The sequence below is a fragment of the Bombina bombina genome, chromosome 4 (assembly GCF_027579735.1).
Source record: "Bombina bombina isolate aBomBom1 chromosome 4, aBomBom1.pri, whole genome shotgun sequence".
Lineage (NCBI taxonomy): Eukaryota > Metazoa > Chordata > Amphibia > Anura > Bombinatoridae > Bombina > Bombina bombina.
In genome coordinates, this window is record NC_069502.1 from 1,012,292,052 (window position 1) to 1,012,316,230 (window position 24,179).

The 24,179-nt window shown below is 39.2% G+C and overlaps 1 protein-coding gene across 1 annotated transcript in view; it reads left to right on the forward strand.

The window, feature by feature from the left end:
- Positions 1-24,179, forward strand: part of ETAA1 (ETAA1 activator of ATR kinase) — a 51,936-nt gene that overhangs the window by 14,707 nt on the left and 13,050 nt on the right. Inside the window, exon 5 of the mRNA XM_053712101.1 lies at positions 1,956-3,931. Coding sequence (XP_053568076.1) covers positions 1,956-3,931 — 1,976 coding nt within the window. The remainder of the gene's footprint in view (positions 1-1,955; positions 3,932-24,179) is intronic.

A 24,179-nucleotide genomic window follows, 5' to 3' on the forward strand; every position in this document is an offset into this window, starting at 1 on the left:
TAGACATTAAATTGCTTTCTTGGAAAGTTTTGTTCCTTTTGGCCATCTCTTCTGCCAGAAGAGTTTCTGAATTATCTGCTCTTTCTTGTGAGTCTCCTTTTCTGATTTTTCATCAGGATAAGGCGGTGTTGCGAACTTCTTTTGAATTTTTACCTAAGGTTGTGAATTCCAACAACATTAGTAGAGAAATCGTGGTTCCTTCATTATGTCCTAATCCTAAGAATTCTAAGGAGAAATCGTTACATTCTTTGGATGTTGTTAGAGCTTTGAAATATTATGTTGAAGCTACTAAATCTTTCCGAAAGACTTCTAGTCTATTTGTCATCTTTTCTGGTTCTAGAAAAGGCCAGAAAGCTTCTGCCATTTCTTTGGCATCCTGGTTGAAATCTTTAATTCATCTTGCCTATGTTAAATCGGGTAAGATTCCGCCTCAGAGGATTACAGCTCATTCTACTAGGTCAGTTTCTACTTCCTGGGCGTTTAGGAATGAAGCTTCAGTTGATCAGATTTGCAAAGCAGCGACTTGGTCCTCTTTGCATACTTTTACTAAATTCTACCATTTTGATGTATTCTCTTCTTCTGAAGCAGTTTTTGGTAGAAAGGTACTTCAGGCAGTGGTTTCGGTTTGAATCTTCTGCTTATGTTTTTCTTTAAACTTTATTTTGGGTGTGGATTATTTTCAGCAGGAATTGGCTGTCTTTATTTTATCCCTCCCTCTCTAGTGACTCTTGTGTGGAAAGATCCACATCTTGGGTATTCATTATCCCATACGTCACTAGCTCATGGACTCTTGTTAATTACATGAAAGAAAACATAATTTATGTAAGAACTTACCTGATAAATTCATTTCTTTCATATTAACAAGAGTCCATGAGGCCCACCCTTTTTTGTGGTGGTTATGATTTTTTTTGTATAAAGCACAATTATTCCAATTCCTTATTTTATATGCTTCGCACTTTTTTTCTTATCACCCCACTTCTTGGCTATTCGTTAAACTGATTTGTGGGTGTGGTGAGGGGTGTATTTATAGGCATTTTAAGGTTTGGGAAACTTTGCCCCTCCTGGTAGGAATGTATATCCCATACGTCACTAGCTCATGGACTCTTGTTAATATGAAAGAAATGAATTTATCAGGTAAGTTCTTACATAAATTATGTTTTTTTAATAAGTGATAATTGAAACTACAGTTTATTTTTAGTGATGGTAAATCCTACCTTGTTTTTAAAAGCACGGATTTAACATCACTTTAAGCTTGGGTAATTGTATTTACTACTAATACAATTTAAAAGGTATAATTGCCCCATGAAGTAAACAGATAAATCATTCAACTAACCTTTAATTCTGCCCTCCTAGAGATTAAGTATAATACTGGTTTATTTGTAATTCACTAGGTGATTACTCAGATTTCCTCACTATAGGGATGCATTATACAAAGAAAATAGAAAATTATTGAAAGATGGTCTTTTAATATATAATGTTATAATAAAAAAAGATATCCATAGATTGCATTACTGTTACATTTGTACCTGAATTACTAGGTTATAGTGACAAATGCATAACAAATATTGGGTATCCAAGTTCACTGGATGATTGGTGGAAAGAAATAAGGCTATAAAACAAAAGTTGGTTATTCAATGCAAGGGACAGATACGGTGCAGTCAGTAGGGGACACCTCACACTTGACTCCAAGTTACTAAATCTTCTAATCTTAAAGGCAAATAGCACTGATAGATATTTCTTCTAAATTATTATTTTTTCTCAGTTTGTGAAATACTGAAAAGAACTGTGAATTGTTAATTTTTAAAATACCACTTGTTATATCTGCTTTACACAAATGTAGGGAGTTGTGAGTTATGGCTCAATATTTTTTCTTCTTTCTGGCTATAAACTGAAATATCCTTTATATTTGTAAACAAAATCATTATGCTTATTTCGCTTATTGATTTACATTTCAGGTCTAGAGTAAAACAAACTGATGAAGAACTCATGCAGCTGGCCAAGCAGTTTGACAGGAACTTGGTAGAAAATCATCTGTCAGTTTCTGATAATGTAACTGAAAATGTGGAAAATGTACAGAATAATGATTTTGAGTCCTTCTTGGATGATATCCCTGAAGAGGATGCAGCACTTGATCTGAAATCTGCCAGCCAGAGTTCTGCTGTCAGTTCATCAGCGCACCATCAACTTGGTAGTCAGAAGTCAGTTGACCAAGAAGCTGAGGCAGCCCTTAATGCACTTTTTGATTCTTCTACACAAAAGTGTAGTGGGCGACTGAGCCCAAGCTCAGATGTGTCTTCAAACAGTGTGCAAAATATAATGATCGCAGATACAATGGAAAAAACATTGCCGTGTCATAAAGGATTGGTTAATCATCCTACACATAGAAGCCAAAGTAATCCATGTGCTAAATTAAATTCAGAATTTCACACACCACAAAGGGATACATTTATTTTGCCAAAGGATATATCTAAAAATAAGGAACCTCCTGGATTGTCTAATACTATGGCAACTGTGTCTAATAGTCCAGATGATTTTGAAGATGAGTGGGATACAGATATTCTGGAGGATGATTCCTTTGTTATGCAGGTTACTCAAAATCCTGAATTAATTGCCACACCCAAACAAGATATACCCAATACCAAACTGCATTGCATGGTTCCAAATCCGTCCATATCTTTGAGGGATAATGATAAAACAAACGCTGAAAAGCAAAGTGTTACATCCTCATTTCCTAGTAAACTGCAGAGCTTTAAGTTTGTATCTCGAAAGGTAAACGAGTCTGAGAAAGATGCTAAGTTAAACATCAACCATAACGGAGAAAATCTTAATATTGTGCACCAAAATGTTAATGCAACTGTAAATGTAAGTTCCAAAAATGTTCCAAAACCTTTTTCTAATACTGTTACTCAAATATCCCTGAAACCCCAACAACATTTTGGTGGACATAATATGGAAAAACATAACCGTAATCTTTCTGAAAGAACTTCTTTTATTTTAGAAAACTCTAAACACACTAGTTCAAATGCAGATGTTTCCTTGCAGCCATGCAGTTCTGTGCAAAAGAATAATAAGCTTATAAAGTCATTTGGGAAGGTTTCACCACAGAATCCAAATCCGGTAGATGCAGGAAACAAAGGTTCTGTCCACCATGAGGAATGGGATGATCCTAAGTTTTCTGATGAGATTTTAGATATGTTTTGTGATTCAGATAGTCTTTGGGAAGCAAATGAAGAAGATGATGACTTGTTATATCAAGTATGTGATGATGTAGAAAGATATACTCAAACCCAAGTAGTGAACAATGAAAATAAGATAGAAAATACCCAAGGTCCTGCACTTTCAAGTTTAAAAAATGATGTAAATAAAAATGTGAGAAAAATTAACCAAGGGTCTTCAAATGAACAGTTTTGGCTCAACAAAAATGGAAGTCATAGTATTCCTTCAACTACAACTTCTGCTGTTTCAAATAAATTTAAGGGAAATGCTGTGCACTATAATAGGACAACAAACCAACCACTAACTGCTTCTGCAGCTGCCATTTCACATCAAGGTGAAAGTTCTTCATATACTATTCAAAATGACTGTTTACAAAGGGTGTCCCAAGTTCCATTTAAGTTTAATCGATCCAACTCTGTGCCTGCCAGTGGGGAATGTAATAACAAGCCAATGTCTAACAACTCTAAATTACACAGTTTATCAAATCCACAAAGTAGTACATTGTTTCCTAAAAACTCAGCTGCAACTTCAAAGTTTTCCTTTACAAAAATCAAAAATAGTCAGGTATCATCTTCTGGTACAAATACTGCGAGCCAGAGTAATTATCAAAACATGCATCGCCAAGATTTAGATGTAAATCAGAGAAACACAAGTATTTCTAGTCGGCACCCATCAAAGAGACATCTTTCGGAGTCCATGTTGCAGGCAACAAAAGGTATGTTGGCAATTTCAGTTTAGTTTTATTTTTATTTGCTATTTTTTATTATGGTTTTTTTTTTTTGTAGATAGACACAATCACTGCAATATCTACATGATTTATTGTAAGGCTTGACAATTTGTGTTCCTAACTAAGAGCCAGCTCAAAGCTTTTGGAACCAGTGGGGGAGGTAGCTAGAGGTTTATGGTGAACTGACATTTGAGCAGCTGCATTAAAAAAACTGTGCTTTAAAGGGACAGTAAGCATCTTGTAATTAAAATAATTTCTGTTGTACTGCTGTAGAATTAAGGCAAGTCTTAACATTTTTAAAACATATTTTTTTCTGAAATTTATTTTTCAATAGCCAAACTCCACCCACCATTTGCCTTATTTGAAGGACCAATCTAGGCTTTAGTCAGCAGACTACCAGGCTAGTATAACATGCATTTATTTGTAGTTATCAGTTAAAGGGACACTGAACCCAAATCTTTTTATTTCGGGATTCAGATAGAGCATGCAATTTTAAGCAACTTTCTAATTTACTCCTATTATCAAATTTTCTTCATTCTCTTGGTATCTTAATTTGAAATGCAAGAATGTAAGTTTAGATGCCGGCCCATTTTTGGTGAACACACTATGTTGTTCTTGCTGATTGGTGGATAAATTCACCCACCAATAAACGAGTCCTTTCCATGGTCCTGAACCAAAAAAATAGCTTAGATGCCTTCTTTTTCAAATAAAGCAAGAAAACGAATTAAAATTGTTAATAGGAGTAAATTACAAAGTTGCTTAAATTTGCATGCTCTATCTGAATCATGAAAGAAAAAATGTGGGTTCAGTGTCCCTTTAAAGCCAATTAGGGACAGATATCTAGCACGGTGCATTTCAAGATCTGAGTATTAAAAATTGCTCAATATTCAGAGCTAAGTTATATGAAAAGGGGCAGAATAATGAAATAATGAAAATATATTGCAAAGTTGTTTTATTATGCATAAATAAACATTTTATATACAAATCTCAAGGTGTTTACTGTCCCTTAAAGGGACAGTATACACTCATTTTCATATAACTGCATGTAATAGACACTACTATAAAGAATAAGATGCACAGATACTGATATAAAAATCCAGTATAAAACTGTTTAAAAACTTACTTAGAAGCTCTCAGTTTATCTCTGTTGAAAAGGCAGCTGGAAATCCTACTGCTAGTGGGAAATAAGACACCCCCCCCCCTTCTTTTGCATATGAAAAGACCCTTTACACAAACAGGAGCAAGCTGGAGTAGGTAGCTGACGGTATTCTCATAAAACTTTGGGGCTTGGTTTGGAGTCTGAAAATCAGAGCAATGTTATTTAAAAATAAGCAAAACTATACATTTAAAAAACAAAAACTTTATGGGCTATATAAATAGATCTACAAAACATTTCTGCAAAGAAAAAAATGAGTGTACAATGTCCCTTTAAACATTCATATCTGTTGTGCAGAAGTGGCTGCTGCAGTCTCAAGAAGTGAAGTGCGGATTTGTTAGAAATGTACTCTGTAAAAGTGGGTGGTACAAGTATTTGTCATGCATCTCTCCTTTTTAAATGGGCTAAAGGAACAAATTTATTGGTTTCCTTGAATCTTTGATCCCTTATTTATAGCATACTAAATGCTGAGTTTGATGTCTAATGGGGCACTTTCCCTTAAAGGGACATTCTACAGGGAGTGCAGAATTATTAGGCAAATGAGTATTTTGACCACATCATCCTCTTTATGCATGTTGTCTTACTCCAAGCTGTATAGGCTCGAAAGCCTACTACCAATTAAGCATATTAGGTGATGTGCATCTCTGTAATGAGAAGGGGTGTGGTCTAATGACATCAACACCCTATATCAGGTGTGCATAATTCTTAGGCAACTTCCTTTCCTTTGGCAAAATGGGTCAAAAGAAGGACTTGACAGGCTCAGAAAAGTCAAAAATAGTGAGATATCTTGCAGAGGGATGCAGCACTCTTAAAATTGCAAAGCTTCTGAAGCGTGATCATCGAACAATCAAGCGTTTCATTCAAAATAGTCAACAGGGTCGCAAGAAGCGTGTGGAAAAACCAAGGCGCAAAATAACTGCCCATGAACTGAGAAAAGTCAAGCGTGCAGCTGCCAAGATGCCACTTGCCACCAGTTTGGCCATATTTCAGAGCTGCAACATCACTGGAGTGCCCAAAAGCACAAGGTGTGCAATACTCAGAGACATGGCCAAGGTAAGAAAGGCTGAAAGACGACCACCACTGAACAAGACGCACAAGCTGAAACGTCAAGACTGGGCCAAGAAATATCTCAAGACTGATTTTTCTAAGGTTTTATGGACTGATGAAATGAGAGTGAGTCTTGATGGGCCAGATGGATGGGCCCGTGGCTGGATTGGTAAAGGGCAGAGAGCTCCAGTCCAACTCAGATGCCAGCAAGGTGGAGGTGGAGTACTGGTTTGGGCTGGTATCATCAAAGATGAGCTTGTGGGGCCTTTTCGGGTTGAGGATGGAGTCAAGCTCAACTCCCAGTCCTACTGCCAGTTTCTGGAAGACACCTTCTTCAAGCAGTGGTACAGGAAGAAGTCTGCATCCTTCAAGAAAAACATGATTTTCATGCAGGACAATGCTCCATCACACGCGTCCAAGTACTCCACAGCGTGGCTGGCAAGAAAGGGTATAAAAGAAGAAAATCTAATGACATGGCCTCCTTGTTCACCTGATCTGAACCCCATTGAGAACCTGTGGTCCATCATCAAATGTGAGATTTACAAGGAGGGAAAACAGTAAACCTCTCTGAACAGTGTCTGGGAGGCTGTGGTTGCTGCTGCACGCAATGTTGATGGTGAACAGATCAAAACACTGACAGAATCCATGGATGGCAGGCTTTTGAGTGTCCTTGCAAAGAAAGGTGGCTATATTGGTCACTGATTTGTTTTTGTTTTGTTTTTGAATGTCAGAAATGTATATTTGTGAATGTTGAGATGTTATATTGGTTTCACTGGTAAAAATAAATAATTGAAATGGGTATATATTTGTTTTTTGTTAAGTTGCCTAATAATTATGCACAGTAATAGTCACCTGCACACACAGATATCCCCCTAAAATAGCTATAACTAAAAACTACTTCCAAAACTATTCAGCATTGATATTAATGAGTTTTTTGGGTTCATTGAGAACATGGTGGTTGTTCAATAATAAAATTAATCCTCAAAAATACAACTTGCCTAATAATTCTGCACTCCCTGTAGTAAAAAATAAATTGCTCAGTTATGTTAAAGACTTGTATTTTAAACTGTCACATGCATGCTCTTGTAACACCCTATTCCCTGTTGAGGATACCTACTGATTGGCTTACCAGCTTGTCCTTATTGGGAGCTGCACAGGAGCATACTCGGTGCATGTCTTTTGAATATTTGTTTTAACCCCATTGCAGGGGTTAAAGGCATAATAGAATTATTGTGTTGAAAAACAAAATAGTCAAGCAAAATAGAGCATTTTTTTATTAGAATGTCCCTTTATTGCTTTAAAGTTCAAGTATACATAGTACCAGCAAATCAAACTACTTATTTTGTAACTATACCAGCAGGTGTGTATAAAGGTTTTATACCGTTTCACAGGGATGTTTACTGTCCCTTTAAGGCAGTGTTTCCCTAACCCAGTCCTCAGGACCCTCCTTTAGGCCAGATTTTCATTATATCTTAACTAGAGCACAGGTGAAATATTCAGTAAAGATATGAGGGTCCTGAGGACTGGGTTTGGGAAACACTGCTTTAAGGGAAGTTTTTAATGGTACATTTCAGTGCACAAATTACATGTTCTAATGAGCTAGAATATGTTTTTGCTCTACTGACCCTCTAGGTAAAGTCTTGCTCAGGAGTCACAGAGGGTGGGGCACAATCAGCTGTGGCAGTCGCCTCTGTTTAGTTCGGGGCTGTAATGCTTGATTCCTAAAATGGAACTTTATTTCTTATTAAAACCTTCACCATTTCTTACTCAAGTTGGTTGAGCATTGTTACCAAAATATGAATAAAAAATCATAACGTGGGATATATTTCCTATCAAGCAGAAGGAGGCAAAATATCCCTACATTGCAAAGCTTTACTCCGCCTCATTTGTCATCACTTCCTCTTCCACTCCTACTCCAGCACAGTAGGGGAAACTTTCCAATTTACTTCCATTATCAAATTGTGCACAGTCTTTTTATATGCACATTTTCTAAGGCACCAGCTCATACTGAGCATGTGCATACGTTGTGTATATGACTGTGATTGGCTGATGGCTGTCACATGACACAAGTCTGGCAAATTAAAGTAAATTTTGAAATTTGTCCAAAAAATAATTTTCATTTAAAATTCACAGTAAGTGCTATTGCATTGTATTTTTATTTTGTTCTTTATGATTAAGCAACTCTTCTGTATTTATTGGTCCTTTACTGCAATTAATTACAGTCCCCAAGGCAGAACATACAGTGATGTGAGATGTCATCGCAGAAAATGCAGCATATCTGCAGAAAGAACAGGACACATGCAGGAACTGTTAGCACTTAAACTTTGTAGTGCTGCTCCACATTAGACTATTCTCTTCAAACAGAGCTGTGCTCTGGCTGCACTGTGTAAATTTTCCTTAACACAGTGTATCCAGGGCAAACTGCTGTTTGAAGTGAGCAGTCAAATATGCAGTAGCGCATTGCTTGTTGACTGGCTCTGAGATTTTTTCAAACCCGCCCCTTAGCCTTTCCCAGTCTGCAAAGCTGTTTATTCTGAATGTAAGAGCACTGCATCTTTTTATTATTACATTTCTATGTTAGATCAAGAGAAAAGGATTTATTAGAGACATTTTAAAATTTCTTTTTTTTGTATGCAGCTAATTTGCAATGCAATTTTCAACTACTGCACTATATTATAAAACATAAAATAATGCTTAATTCTTCAGTTAACCAACACTTTGCACTTAAACTGGTGCCTTTTTACTTAAAAATGACCTGCAGAAAATTTTTAACTAAAAAAAATCTCATCGCAGAAAGTAAAGAAATGTTCTGCCTCTGGGATTACAGTGTTCATTACAGAAAATTTTGCCAGCCGATTGGCATTATGAAGTAGCCGGATGGGGGCAGTGTAATATTTTCTAATATATCATTTACAGTTATCCAAAGCACAAAATAATTGCATAATTTAAAATTAATGGATTTCATGATAATTTATGCAATAAAATTGAACATTTTTAGAATTAGCTAATTTTTAGCTTAGAGGGCCACAAAACCCCCAAAAAACATTTCTTGATTCAGATAGAGAAGACAATTTTAAACAACTTTCCAGTTTACTTCTATTATTTATTTTGCTTCCTTCTCTTGTTATCCTTTGCTGAAAGGTTTATCTAGGAAAGCTAAGGAGCAGCAAAGAACCTAGGTTCTAGCTGCTGATTGGTGACTTCATATATATACCTTTTTGTCATTGGCTCACCCATGTGTTCAGTCAGCAACCAGTAGTGCATTGCTGCTCTTTCAACAAAGTATACCAAGAGAATCAAGCAAATTTGATAATAGAAGTAAATTGGAAAGTTGTTTAAAATTGTATTCTCTATTTGAATCATGAAATAAAATAATTTGGGTTTCATGTCCCTTTTTAATATTGAAAAAATCAGCCGGGTTGTGTACACGCTAAAAAAGTTCCTGGGGAGAACACTGAATTCCTTCAGCTTCTTCCAGAATCAGTGACCATCTTAACCCCTTAAGGACACAGCTTCAGTTTGCTCCATTGTTCCATAACAGAATAATTCCGTAATTATTTGTCAAACTTTAAGGTTGATTATATATACATTATATGTGGAGTATGGTAAAGTGGAGTTTGTGGGGGATGTGTATGAGACAGATGTGAATTTCCTGGATCTTGCATTACATGGCAATATTGCAACTGGCAAGGTGGTTAGTGACACGTATCGTAAGTTGACAGCTGGGAACACAATCCTGCATGCTGGATCATGTCACCCACCGCATTTGATACGGTCTATTCCCAGGGGTCAACTTATGAGACTACGGAGAAATACTAACTCAGACAGTCTTTTTGATAAACAAGCTCAATCCCTTATGGAACGTTTAAAAACTAGGGGCTATGATAAAGATCTTTTGGAGCAAGCCTACCAAGAGGTGAGACAAAAAACTCAACAGGAATTAATCGGAGGGACCAGTAAACAAAATATCATGAAACATGACACTGTAGTGTTCTCAACTGAATACTCAAAACAATACTACCAGGTATGTTCTATTTTAAGGAAGAATTTACACTTATTGGAGAATGATGATGTTTTGAGACCAATTATTGGTTCATGCAAGTTTGTGCCCAAAAGGGCACCTACACTGTCATCTAAGTTGTCTCCTAGTCTAATTTGTTCCAAAAACTCTGACAGGAGTGATTGGATCAGGAGGAAAGGAACCTATAAATGTGGCCATGGTTCCTGTATAACTTGTGGTTTTGTGCAGGTTGGGAATGGATTTAGAAGCAGTCAGACAGGAGAAGAATTTAAACACAAGTTCTACGCCAATTGTAGAACCACTTTTGTGGTTTATCTCCTAGAATGTAAATATTGCAACCTGCAATACACAGGACAAACCAGTAGGGAACTAAGATCCAGAGTCAGGGAACATGTTAGGGACACCAAGGAATACATCAAAGACTCAGCGATAGCTAGACACTTTAATCTGGTGCATATGACGAATGTCTTTGATATGAGAGTCCAGGTAATAGATCGTGTCATGTTTCCACCTAGGGGTGGTGATAGGAATAAGCTTTTGTTGAAGCAAGAATTATATTGGATATACAAGTTGAGAACTATCACCCCACTAGGTTTAAACCGTGAATGGGATATGAGTTATTTTGTAGAATAATATATTGTTTTATTATCATGCTTTATTATTGTGTTGATTAATCTATCTCCTATATGGATTGTTATGTTTATACACATATATTATTATTTTTTTTTCTCTATCCCCTAAATGGGCTCCATGCATCTATCCCCTATATGGGTTTTTTGTTTAGATTATATATAGATTCTGTATTGTATTATTTCATGTCTGGTATAGAGATATATATTCATCACCATGTATCCCTTGTTTTCCCTTCAGGGTTCTGATTGATTTGTGTATCTTGATGCATATTGATGTGTGTTGATGTATAAATAAATATGAATTTTTAACACATGTTTTACTCCTTTTTCTAGGAGTAATGATTTGGTATATATATTGACATACATCAATTTAATACTGTCATAGTGATATCATGTTTATATGTGATTTTGTGACTTTGTTAGACAATAGGGGGTGTTGTAGGATATATGATTTACCCAATTATGGTTGTATAAACATTTTTAGCTTTCAGCTTTAACATGTTTTACAGCAAATTCAATATATGTAATGAGCTCATGATAGTGATAATTATTTTGATTAGAATATTGTTTGTACTCTAACATAATATAATATGGTGTGTGTGTGTTTTTTCACAAAGGTTGTATCATGTCTCTCTTTTGGATCCCACTTGTGATACTTGTCCATTCATTCATTCATTTGTTTGTTTATTTATTTATTCATTTTCACTTATTTACTTATTTAGTCACTTAACTATCAGGGAATCCATTTGTTAATGTACTTGTTCCATCTTACATAAATCATTCATAGTGTTTGTAGAATGTTGATGTACTTTTAACAATTTTTGCAGTTTTTAAGTATGTAATTGTATACAGGTGTTCTGTGCCTTTAAATGGGCTATGACCACCTAACAAACTCACCCTATGATTAAGTGCTCAACAGAGCACGAAACTAGTCAGGGAGTTTGTTTGCCCTGTATTGCCTGCACTTTTAAATGATTCAATAAAGGAATTTTTCTTTTAATCCTTTTTTTTGGAAGCCCTTTATTTGCACTCCTTACAGAGCAGCTGCCTCACTCTGTTCTCCTGTTAAAATAAAACATAACCTTTTAATATATATGGTTAAAAAATTATCATTGTGGACCATGCCACCAAAAAAAAGTGATTGTATTAAATCAAAAAAGATTAGAGCGCTGTTACCTCTCCCTATAAGCAGGATAACCCTGTAAATATCGCTGTTTAGGTAGGTAAGTATGTAATCTAGAGGACGCTGTCCATAAGTACGTTAAGGTATGAGGCTATATTATTAAATCAATATTAGCTCAATATTAGATGCAGGATACACAATCCCTAAGCAACAATAAGGTAAGTTATCTATATTAAAGTAGCCATTAGGGATAAAACTCCAAACTAAGTTTTACAGAACCCACTAGAAACTACAAAGTGCCAATTAAGATCAGCAAGTTAATCTAAATTTTAACACAAAGGAGAGGAGCAGTGCGAACGCCTGACGCGCGTTTCGCATCTGCTTTGTCAAAGGCACCTTATAATTATAAGACCTTTTTCTGTTGTCTTGCTATAGAATAACATATCAGAAAAGTCTTAATGTTTTTAAAATAATGTTATATGCTTCTTAATGCAATTATTTCTTTCTAATGATACAGTGAGTCCACGGATAATCAGTAATTACTGTTGGGAATATCACTCCTGGCCAGCAGGAGGAGGCAAAGAGCACCACAGCAAAGCTGTTAAGTATCACTTCCCTTCCCACAACCCCCAGTAATTCTCTTTGCCTGCATTGTGAGGAGGTGGTAAAGTTCTCGGTGTCTGATAGAAATTTCTACAATCAAGTTTGCATTATTTTAAAAGCAGAGTAGGTTTGCTCTGATCTTTCTGGGGTCTAGCCTAGTCCACGTCAGTCTCTTCCGTAGGGCAGTGGTGGCTTTTAAGTAATTGGGAATTTGCCTACTGGTTTGATGCTTTGTCTGATCTATTCAGACAGATACGCCTCTTGAGGAAATCCAGGATAGGATCAAGGCTTTTAAGTTGGCCAATTCCTTTATCACTGATGCTTTCTTATAAGTCATTAAGTTGGGAGCAAAGATTTCTGGCTTTGCTGTACTGGCCTGCAGAGCTTTATGGTTTAAATCCTGGTCTGCAAATGTTTCATCCAAGTCCAAACCTTTGGCGATTCCCTACAAGGGTAAGACCTTGTTTGGGCTGGGCTGGGCTTGGCCGAAATTATTTCAGATATTACGGGAGGAAAAGGACATTTCTTCCCTCAGGATAAGAGGAATAAACAGGACGTCAGAATAATTTTCGTTCCTTTTGAAACTTTAAAGTTAAGCCTCCCCCCCCTCTTCCAAGCAGGAACAGTCCAAGTCTTCCTGGAAGTCCAGTCAGTCTTGGAACAAGAGGAAGCAATCTAAGAAGCCCACAAATTAATTGAAGTTGGCATGAAGTTGTTGTGGGCAGACTTTTCACTTTGTTCAAGCCTGGGTTTGGGATGTTTCCGATCCCTGGGCAGTAGACATTGTGTCCCAGGGATACAAACTAGAGTTCAAGACCTTTCCTCCCAGGGGCAGGTTCCTCCTCTCAAGATTGATTATCTGTAGACCAGATAAAAAGCGAAGCATACTTACATTATGTTCAGAATCTTTCCGCCCTGGGAAAGATAGTTCCTGTTCCAATGCAGTAACAGGGTCTAGGATTCTACTCCAATCTGTGGTTCCAAAAAGAGGGAACTTTCAGACCGATTTTAGATCTCAAAAGCCTAAACAAGTTCCTCAGAGTACCATCCTTCAAGATGGAAACTATTTGTTCCATTCTTCCCTTGGTTCAAGAGTGTCAGTTAATGAAAACCGTAGACCTAAAGGATGCGTACCTTCATGTTCCTATTTACAGGGATCATCACAAGTTTCTGAGGTTCGTGTTTCTAGACAAGCACTTAGTTTGTGGCTCTTCCATTCGACCTTGCCACAGCTCCCAGAATCGTCTCAAAGGTCTTGGGGTCCCTGGGATGGGGAGCAGTCTGGGCTCATTAAGGGCCCAGGGTCTATGGACTCAGGAGGAGTCAGTTCTCCACATAAACATTCTGGAGCTGAGGGCAATCTTCAATGCTCTTCTGGCCTGGCCTCATTCCTTATCAACACCTGGCCAGCAGGAGGAGGCAAAGACATCCCAACCAAAGGCTTAAATTTCCCTCTCACTTTCGTCAATAGAGAAGTGTCAGAAGATACAGATAGTCCTTTAATGGGTATTTTCCCTTCAAGAGATGACTGGAGTTTGAAGTAGTCATATGAAAGGTGCCATTTTAGATGCAACCGCACACTGTATTAGACATGTCTGTAAAAGTAAAAGAAAGCGGAAACCAATTTGGTTTTCCAAAGAAGTAGCACATGCTGTAAAGACAAAAAAGATAGCTTATAAAAATTACAGACACACACAAGCAGATGATGATATGAAAATATGGAGACTCCAACAAAAAAAGACTAAGCAGTTAATTAGGAAGGTTAAAGCTCATGCAGAAGAGAAGATAGCACAGTCAGTAAAACATGGGGACAAAACATTCTTTAGATATATCAGTGAAAGAAGAAAAAATAAGGTAGGAATAGTAAAATTGAAATCAGTTGATGGTAGAATAATAGAAGGAGATAAGCAGATTGCAGACTGTCTCAATGATTACTTCTGTTCTGTTTTCACTAAAGATTGTGAAGATACAATGTCTACATTAAGGGATGCTACGCAAAATAGAAACAAGCTTAACAGTAATCTTTTTACAGAGGGTGAGGTTTTGTTAGCATTATCAAAAATAAATGTTACAAAGGCAGTGGGTCCTGATAATATTCATCCAAGGGTTTTAAAAGAACTTCGATCAGTGCTAACTGTCCCATTAACTGATCTGTTTAATCAGTCACTATTAACAGGAGCTGTCCCAGATGATTGGAGAATAGCAAATGTAATACCCCTTCATAAAAAGGGCAGTAGAGAAGAATCTGGCAACTACAGGCCAGTTAGTTTAACTTCAGTAGTAGGGAAATTAATGGAAAGCCTCTTAAAAGAAAGAATTATGACTTACATAAAGACAAACAATTTAGAGGACCAAAATCAGCATGGTTTTACTTCAGGGAGATCATGTCAGACTAATCTAATTGACTTCTTTGATTATGTAACAAAAGTATTAGACAAGGGAGGAGCAGTTGATGTAGCATATCTAGATTTCAGCAAAGCATTTGACACCGTCCCACACAATAAACTTATTCACAAACTATATCTCCTTGGTCTAGATTCAAAAATTGTGAACTGGGTGGAATGCTGGCTTAAGGACAGAAAACAAAGTGTCTTAGTAAATGGAGTTCATTCAGCAGAGGGGGCTGTTACTAGTGGTGTTCCTCAGGGGTCAGTTCTGGGGCCTGTTTTGTTTAACATATTTATCTGCGATATCAGCAAAGGGCTACAGGGGAAAGTATGTCTCTTTGCAGATGATACAAAAATTTGCAACAGAGTGGATGTTCCAGGGGGGTAGACAAAATGAGAAGTGATATACAACAATTGGAGGATTGGACAAACGACTGGGGTCTAAAGTTTAACACAGCAAAGTGTAAAATAATGCATTTAGGGAAGAAAAATCCAAATGTTAATTACAGACTCAATGACACTTTACTGACTGTTACAGACGAGGAACAGGACTTGGGAATTATTATTTCAGATGATTTAAAACTTAGTAAACAATGTAGTAATGCAGCGAGTAAGGCAAGCAGAATGCTTGGATGTATTGGTAGAGGTATTTGCAGCAGAAATAGTAAGGTTCTTATGCCACTTTATAGATCATTAGTTAGGCCTCATCTTGAGTATTGTGTGCAGTTCTGGAGACCATATCTTCAGAAGGATATTAACAAACTTGAATCTGTGCAAAGGAGGACTACCAAAATGGTACATGGTCTAAAAAATAAAACTTACCAGGATAGGCTCATTGACCTAAATATGTATAGCTTAGAGGAGAGAAGGGAAAGAGGTGATATGATAGCAACTTTCAAGTACATTAAAGGGTTTAGTAAAACTGAGGCTGTGGGTATTTTACATAAAATGGAAAATTCAAGAACAAGGGGTCATGAGCTCAAGCTAAAGGGTAGTAGATTCAGAAGTAATTTGAGGAAGCACTTCTTTACAGAAAGAGTGATTGATTTATGGAATAAACTTCCTCAAGAGGTAGTAGCAACAAACACTGTGCAACAAACACTGTGGGGGACTTTAAAAATGCATGGGACAAGCATAGGGCTATCCTACGAACTAGATAAGTTTATACTGTTAGGTAAGGTCGGGCAGACTTGCTGGGCCTATGGCTCTTATCTGCCGTCAATATCTATGTTTCTATTTTTCTATATAAAACTCTCAGAGTATTGGTGAACGTTAGAGTCTGGAGATGCAGGGGAAGTTTTTCTGCAAACCAATCTAGACTACCTATCTAACAGCTCCTTTGTAAGCAGTGGTAATTAGTTACACTGCTTGCCTTTTTGCACTCCGGTCCCTGTCAGAACACCCTGGCGAGACTGTTACACTTGAGAGGCTGTACCTGTTCCACAGCGTAGATCCTGGAGGGTAAGTCCGCTTATTTAGACTTAGGGGAAAGAACCTAGTGGGTTTTTCATTTCCCCTAAGGTTTGTGCAGGGACTCCTATGGGCCAGAGTGTGACACTTCGTTGCCTCTATAGGATCCGGGGTTAATATCTCATTTGTTTAGAGATTATTTTGAAACAGTTTGAGGAATTTATGTACTGCTTAACTCCTTACAGGAGCACTTGTTAAGGGTTTGGGCACATTTTAGAACTTTATTATCACAAGGGTTTACTTTTATTTTCAAAGCTGTGAAGCTCCTAATAGCTTTGCACGCTTTTTCCGTTTAGCAGGGGCGGTCCCTTCTTGCGCACCATGTGATTGGGTGTGTCCGACTTCCGTTCTCTTATGATCCTGCTGCAAGGAACTCTGTCAGTCCTACGGAGAGCTTTTTCCTAGTTGGTCTGGGTCTAGGAAGTGGTGAGTGCCACGGCCTCTGGTGTTATAAACAGGGATAGGCAAGGTGTCCATACACGGACACTGGTGTCTGTGACTAGCCCTTGCAGTGTCCGCCACAACCTTAGTACAGTATATCTTTTCTTTATGATTAAATAATAGGAATAAAAAAAATATGTAGTGTGAATAAAGTTAGTGGCTTGTTAAGAGACTGCTAGCGATATTAGGTGATAAGTTATGGAATAAATAAAGCTTGAGTGAAATACTTGATGTGCTACTGTATATTAAAGGTGCCTCTTTATTATGAAAGAATGTTTTTGTTTTTTCTTACTGTGGGATTTATCGCCGCTATGGAGGACTCTGAGACTAACACTTTAGATGGTTTTGTTCCTTCTATATTAATTAATAATGCCTGTCTATATTGTGAGGAAACCTTGGTTTGTCCACCTACTCAATTTTCTTCCAACTGCTTGGGTACTGTTCTAATGTCTAAGAAGGGCGCTAAATCTGTTAACCCCTCTAACATACGTAGCACCTCTGGGCCGTCCACCTCTCAGGACTCTGTAGTCTGGGAGATGCATACCCTCTCCCCTCAAACCGTTTCACATGCAGTTCCCCGTGGCACGCCTGTTACTCCGGTTGGAGGGGGCTTTTTTTCAGCGGACTTTACTACGCAGTTGCAATCTGCTTAGTACAGACATACATACATTTAGGATTGTATGCTTTGTGTTGATTTTGATTAATTTTGTTGTTTCAACTGTTCTCATTAGCATTATGATTTATTGTACACCTACAGTTACCAAATTTTATAATAAAATGTGTTAAAAGGGACACTAAACCATGTTTATGATTCAGAAAGAGCATGCCGTTTTAAACCATTTTCCAGTTTTATTCTATTTATATTGTTTTGTTCTCTTCCTTTGCTAAATAGCATATTTGGGCTTACGAGCTGCTGATTGGTGACTGCCAGTGGCGTCACTAGGGGGGTGCGGGCCGCACCTGGGTGACACCCTCCAGGGCCAAAAAAATATATATTTTTTTTTAATTTTATTAAAATTCAAAGAAATACATGTAGAGATGCATAGATTTTTTTTATTAGAGGGGCCGGCATTTGTGAACATTAGTGGGACTGGGGACTGCTAGCCTAAACCTGCCTGCCTATCTGTGCTCACTGCTCAGTGACGTGTGGAGCAGTGGAGTCACTCACTGCTGTGCTGTCTCTCTAAACGGGAACTGGGAAATCATGAGGGGGGTGCTTGGCACCTGACCGCATGACTGTCTGACACTGTCTCTAAAATGAAGGAGCCACGTATGATGCCCACCAGACCGGTACGGTTACGGTACACTAAGTGCACACTAAAGAGGTAGGAGGGGAGGGAGGGCGGGCGGGGGTCCGGGGGTGGACAGAGTGCAGAGGTGATTGGCCATAAGAAGCGGTAGGCACGCTGCCCAGGGCTGTGCACTGACCGACTTGGAACAGAGAGCAGAATTTTTATAGTTTGCGTGCCTAAACCTTTTCTTCAGTGGTTTATTTTAGAGTGCTCTGTTTATGTTTCATTTGATGCTCTGCTGAGCCAGGGAGCAGCTCTAGGCATGAGCTTTATAATTAAGGCAGTGCAGTTTACATATTTTGTGTGTGTGTGAGTTTTTGTGTGTGTGTGTCTCAGTGTTTGTGTGTGTGTGTCTGAGTGTGTTTCCGAGTGTTTGTGTGTGCATCTGAGTGTTTGTATGTGTGTGTGCCTGTGTTTTTGTGTGGGTCTGCTTTCTGGGGGGGGGGGGGGGGGGCCACCATAACTTACCGCACTGGGTGACACCAGCCCTAGTGACGCCACTGGTGACTGCACATATATGCCTCTTGTCATTGGCTCACCCAATGCATTAATTTATCTCCCAGTAGTGCACTGTTGCTCTTTCAACAGAGGATACCAAGAGAATAAAGCAAATTAAATAATAGAAGTAAATTGGAAAGTTGTTTACATTTATATTCTCTATTTGAATCATGAAAGATAAAAATTTTTTAAGTGTCATGACCCTTTAACCCCTTCACTACCGGGACAGAAAAAAACTTGCCCAAAGTACTGGAGAATATTTCTTTCTTATGACACGATGAATCCACGGATCATCTAATTACTAATGGGAATATCACTCCTGCCCAGCAGGAGGCGGCAAAGAGCATCACAGCACAAGCTGTTAAATATCACCTCCCTTCCCTTCAACCCCAGTCATTCTCTTTGCCTATGTTAGAGCAAAGAAGTGGTAGTTAGGTGTTAGTAAAAGATTCTTCAATCAAGAGTTTTTATTATTTTTTAAGTAGTACAAGATTGTGCTGCTTTGTCCTAGGGTGTAGCCATAGTCCATATCAGCTCTTCAGTAGAGCAGTGGTGACTTTAGAGCAATGAAAACTTGTGGGCCATAATTCTCACTGCGCCTCCCATATAGTTTATGCTGCCCTAACTCCCAAAGCCTGAGTAATATTACTCAGTCTTTATTTCTTTTCCACAAGTCCAATGTGAGGGAGAGGACCTCTCAAACCTGGTGAGCTGCCTTGCTGTCGGGCAGATTTATGATGTAAGTGCTAACTTAATATTCTGGGGAAGTAAGAAGACTCAGAGAAAATTAAGGCACTTTATTTATTAAGAATGGGAAACACAAACTCTTCTATAGATGGAGGGGCCTTATGTTGAAAGCTTATCATGCAGGCACTAGGGCGGTAAATTGGTCTCAGTTTTCTCGGTGGTTTTCACTGCTCCCGGCGGTTTAATTTTAAAACAGATGCCGACCAGGAGATTTCCTTTTTAACATGCCCACGATGGGCGGAGCTTTGAGAGGCGGCAATTGGTGTTGCATGCCTCTTTTCATTTCTTCCTGTGACCGGGGGGGAAGCGATTAGTCTCAGCTAGATTACGCATGTTTGTCTAAGGACTTGCGTTTCTAGAACCGAAGAGCAGGCCAATACATCTACTGCCGAGTTCCGGATCTTCTGCTAATTATCAAAAGTTACGGTGTCAGCAGGGCAGGTAGGCACCTCAGCAAATAAGCTGAGGTGTAGAGGGGTTTTGAATTACTTTTAACTTCTTTTTTTGCATAGAAAAATAAAGAGTAAAAAAGTTATGGTTTAAAAGTTAAAGTGACAGTAACGTTTTTTGTGTTTAAATTTTAATAAAAGATTTAGACTTTTTACTTGATTTTTTGATCCATTGTGAGTCAGAATGGACCAAGAGGCCCTGCAAAAAGTCAATTGTTCTTTATGTTTTGATGCCAATGTGGAACCACTAATCCCTTTCTGTTCTTCATGTATTGAAAGAACTTTGAATTATAGGGATAGACTTTATTCTGAGCCAACATTTTCTAAGGCGGATGCTGTTCAGGAGTCTAATGACAATGTTCAAAATATGCCGCAGCTTTCTCCTCAAGCAACCCAAATTTTACAGCCCACACATGCAGTGCCCTGCGCTTCCTCTCTAAGTTCTGGAGTTACGTTGCAAGACATTGCTTCCCTCATGTCTTCTACAGTCTCTGATGCGTTGTCTGCTTTTCCCATGTTGCAGGGAAAGCGCAAGAGGAAGAATAAACATTCAGCAAGCGAGATTACTGACGCAGTCGTTGTTATTTTAAATGCCCTATACTTCGATAGCATCTGAGGGTGAAATCTCAGATTCTGACAGTGTAATTCCTTCTGCTGATACTGAAGTTGTTTCTTTTAGGTTTAAACTAGAACACCTCCGTCTTTTACTCAAGGTTTTAGCTACATTGGACGACAGCGACACCATGGTCTTAGTTAATCCTAAAAAATCCAGTTAGCTAAACAAATATTTTGATGTACCTTCCTCGGTGGAGTTTTTTCCTTTACCAGATAGAGCTACTGAGATAATTGCTAAGGAATGGGTTAGACCGGGTATCCCTTTTTCTCCTCCTATATTTAAAAAGATGTTTCAGATAGCGGACTCTATCAAGGAGGCTTGGCAAACAGTGCCCAAGGTGGAAGGAGCTATTTCCACACTGGCCAAGAGAACTACTATTCCCATAGAGGATAGTTGTGCCTTTAAAGATCCTATGGACAAAAAATTAGAGGGGTTACTCAAGAAGATGTATGCACACCAGGGTTTACAATGGCAACCTGCTGTGTGCATTGCTACCATCACTAGTGCAGCGGCATATTGGTTTGATGCGTTGTCTGATGCTATTAGGACAGACACTCTCCTTGATGAGATCCAGGATAGGATAAAAGCCCTTAAGTTGGCTAATTCCTTTATTACTGATTCTTCTATACAGGTTATCAAACTGGGAGCAAAGATTTCAGGTTTTGCTGTACTAGCCCGCAGAGCTTTATGGTTAAAACCTTGGTCTGCGGATGTGTCATCTAAACTTTTAGCGATTCCTTACAAGGGAAAGACTTTGTTTGGACCGAGTTTGACAGAAATTATCTCTGATATTACGGGAGGAAAGGGTAATCTTCTCCCTCTGGATAAGAGAAACAAACAAAAGGGACGTCAGAGTAATTTCTGTTCCTTTCAAGGGAAATTCTTCTGCTTCCTCTTCTAAGCAAGAACAGTCCAAACCTTCCTTGAGACCTAATCAGTTTTGGAACAAAGGAAAGCTATCTAAAAAGCCTGCTATTGAATCAAAGACAGTATGAAGGGCCTGACCCCGATCAGGGACCGGATCTTGTGGGTGACAGGCTTTCCTTCTTCGCTCAGGCTTGGGTTTGAGATGTTTTGGATCCCTGGGCAGTGGACATAGTGTCCCAGGGATACAAATAGAGTTCAATAATTTCCCTCCCAGAGGCAGGCTTCTACTGTCAAGATTATCTGTAGACTAGACAAAAAGAGAGGCGTTCTTACACTGTGTACAGGACCTCTCAGACCTGGGAGTGATCGTTCCTGTTCCAATACAGGAACAGGGTCTGGGGTTTTATTCCAATCTGTTCGTGTTTCCAAAAAAAGGAAGGAACCTTCAGACCAATTTTAGATCTAAAGAGTCTAAACAAATTTCTCAGAGTACCGTCCTTCAAGATGGAAACAATTCGTTCCATTCTTACTTTGGTCCAAGAGGGCCAATTTATGACAACGGTGGATTTAAAGGACGCTTATCTGCATGTTCCCATTCACAGGGATCATCACAAGTTTCTAAGGTTTGCATTTCTGGACAAACACTTCCAATTCGTGGCTCTTCCCTTCGGCCTTGCCACAGCTCCCAGAATTTTCTCAAAGGTTCTGGGATCCCTGTTGGTGGTGCTCCGATTACGGGGCATTGCAGTGGCGCCCTATCTGGACGACATCCTCGTCCAGGCGCCATCCTTTCAACAGGCAAGGTTACACATGGAAATGTTGTTATTCTTCCTGCGATCTCATGGATGGAAGGTAAATTTGCAAAAGAGCTCCTTAGTTCCAAATACAAGGGTAACTTTCTTGGGAACCATAATAGATTCACTCAGTCAGGAAATCAGATTTTCGATTCTTGCCTAGCTCTTCAGTCCGCTCCTCGTCCTTCAGTGGCTCAATGCATGGAGGTAATTGGGCTGATGGTGGCGGCAAAGGACATCATCCCGTTCGCTCGTTTCCACCTCAGACTTCTGCAGTTAAACATGCTCAGTCAGTGGAACAGAGATTATGCAGATTTTTCTCTGCGAATACAGCTGGAGCAGGAGACAAGGGATTCTCTTTGGTGGTTGTCTCAGGATCATCTCTCCCAGGGAACCTGCTTTTGCAGACCCTCTTGGGTGATTGTGACAACAGATGCCAGCCTTCTGTAATGGGGAGCAGTCTGGGGCTCTCTAAAGGCTCAGGGAACTTGGACTCGGTTGGAGTTTGTTCTGCCTGAAATATTCTAGAGCGGAGAGCAATCTTCAATGCTCTCCTGGCCTGGCCTCTGTTAGCCTCAGCCTGGTTCATAAGGTTCCAGTCGGACAACATAACTTCAGTGGCTTACATCAACCATCGGGGAGGTACGCAGAGTTCCTTGGCCATGACAGATGTAGCCAAGATAATTCAGTGGGCGGAGACCCACAATTGCTGTCTGTCGGCGATCCACATCACAGGAGTGGACAACTGGGAGGCGGACTTCCTGAGCAGACCGACCTTTCTCCCGGGGGAGTGGGCACTCCATCCAGAAGTGTTTTCCAGCCTGATTCTCAAATGGGGTCTGCCGGAATTGGATGTCATGACATCTCGGCAGAATGCCAAGCTTCCGAGTTACGGATCAAGGTCAAGGGACCCTCAGGCTGGACGCCCTGTCGGTACCTTGGAATTTCAGTCTTGCATACCAATTTCCCCCGTTCACTCTTCTACCTTGGGTCAATGCTCGAATCAAGCAGGAGAGGGCGTCGGTGATCCTCATTAAACTGGTGTGACCTCGCAGGATTTGGTATGCAGATCTGATGGACATGTCATCTCTTCCACATTGGAGACTTCCGTTGAGGAAGGACCTTCTACTTAGAGTGCCCTTCATCCAAATCTAGTTTCTCTGAAGCTAACTGCTTGGAGATTGAACGCTTAATTTTATCCAAGCAGGGATTTTCGGAACCGGTCATTGAGATCATGATTCAGGCTCGTAAACCTGTGACTAGAAAGATTTACCACAAGATATGGCGTAAATATCTTTATTGGTGTGATTCCAAGGGCTACTCTTGGAGTAGAGTTAGGATTCCTAGATTTCTGGCCTTTCTCCAAGAAGGCTTGGAGAAGGGATTATCGGCAAGTTCCCTAAAGGGTCAAACATCTGCCTTGTCTATTTTGTTACATAAACGTCTGGCGGACGTACCAGACGTGCAATCTTTTTGTCAGGCCTTGGTCAGGATCAGGCCTGTGTTCAAACCAGTTACTCCTCCCTGGAGTCTTAATTTATCTTGTAAAGTTTTGTTTCTTGTCGCTATTTCTTCTGCTCGTAGAGTGTCAGAGCTCTCGGCATTACAGTGCGAGTCTCCTTACCTTATTTTTCATTCGGATAAGGTGGTTTTGCGTACAAAATTAGGTTTCCGACCGGAACATTAATCAGGAGATTGTTGTTCCTTCCTTGTGCCCTAATCCTTCTACTAAGAAGGAACGACTTTTGCACAATCTGGATTTTCGTCTGTCTTCTGCCTTATTTGTGGTTTTCTCTGGAAAATGTAAGGGTCAGAAAGCTACGGCTACTTCCCTTTCTTTGTGGCTGAAGAGTATCATACGTTTTTCCTATGAAACTGCTGGACAGCAACCTCCAGAGAGAGTTACGGCTCATTCCACGAGGGCTGTTTCTTCCTCATGGGCATTTAAAAATGAAGCTTCGGTGGAACAGTTTTGCAAGGCTGCAACTTGGTCCTCTCTTCACACTTTTTCAAAATTCTATAAATTTGACAATTTTGCCTCGGCTGAGGCCGCTTTTGGGAGAAAGGTTCTTCAAGCAGTGGTGCCTTCCGTT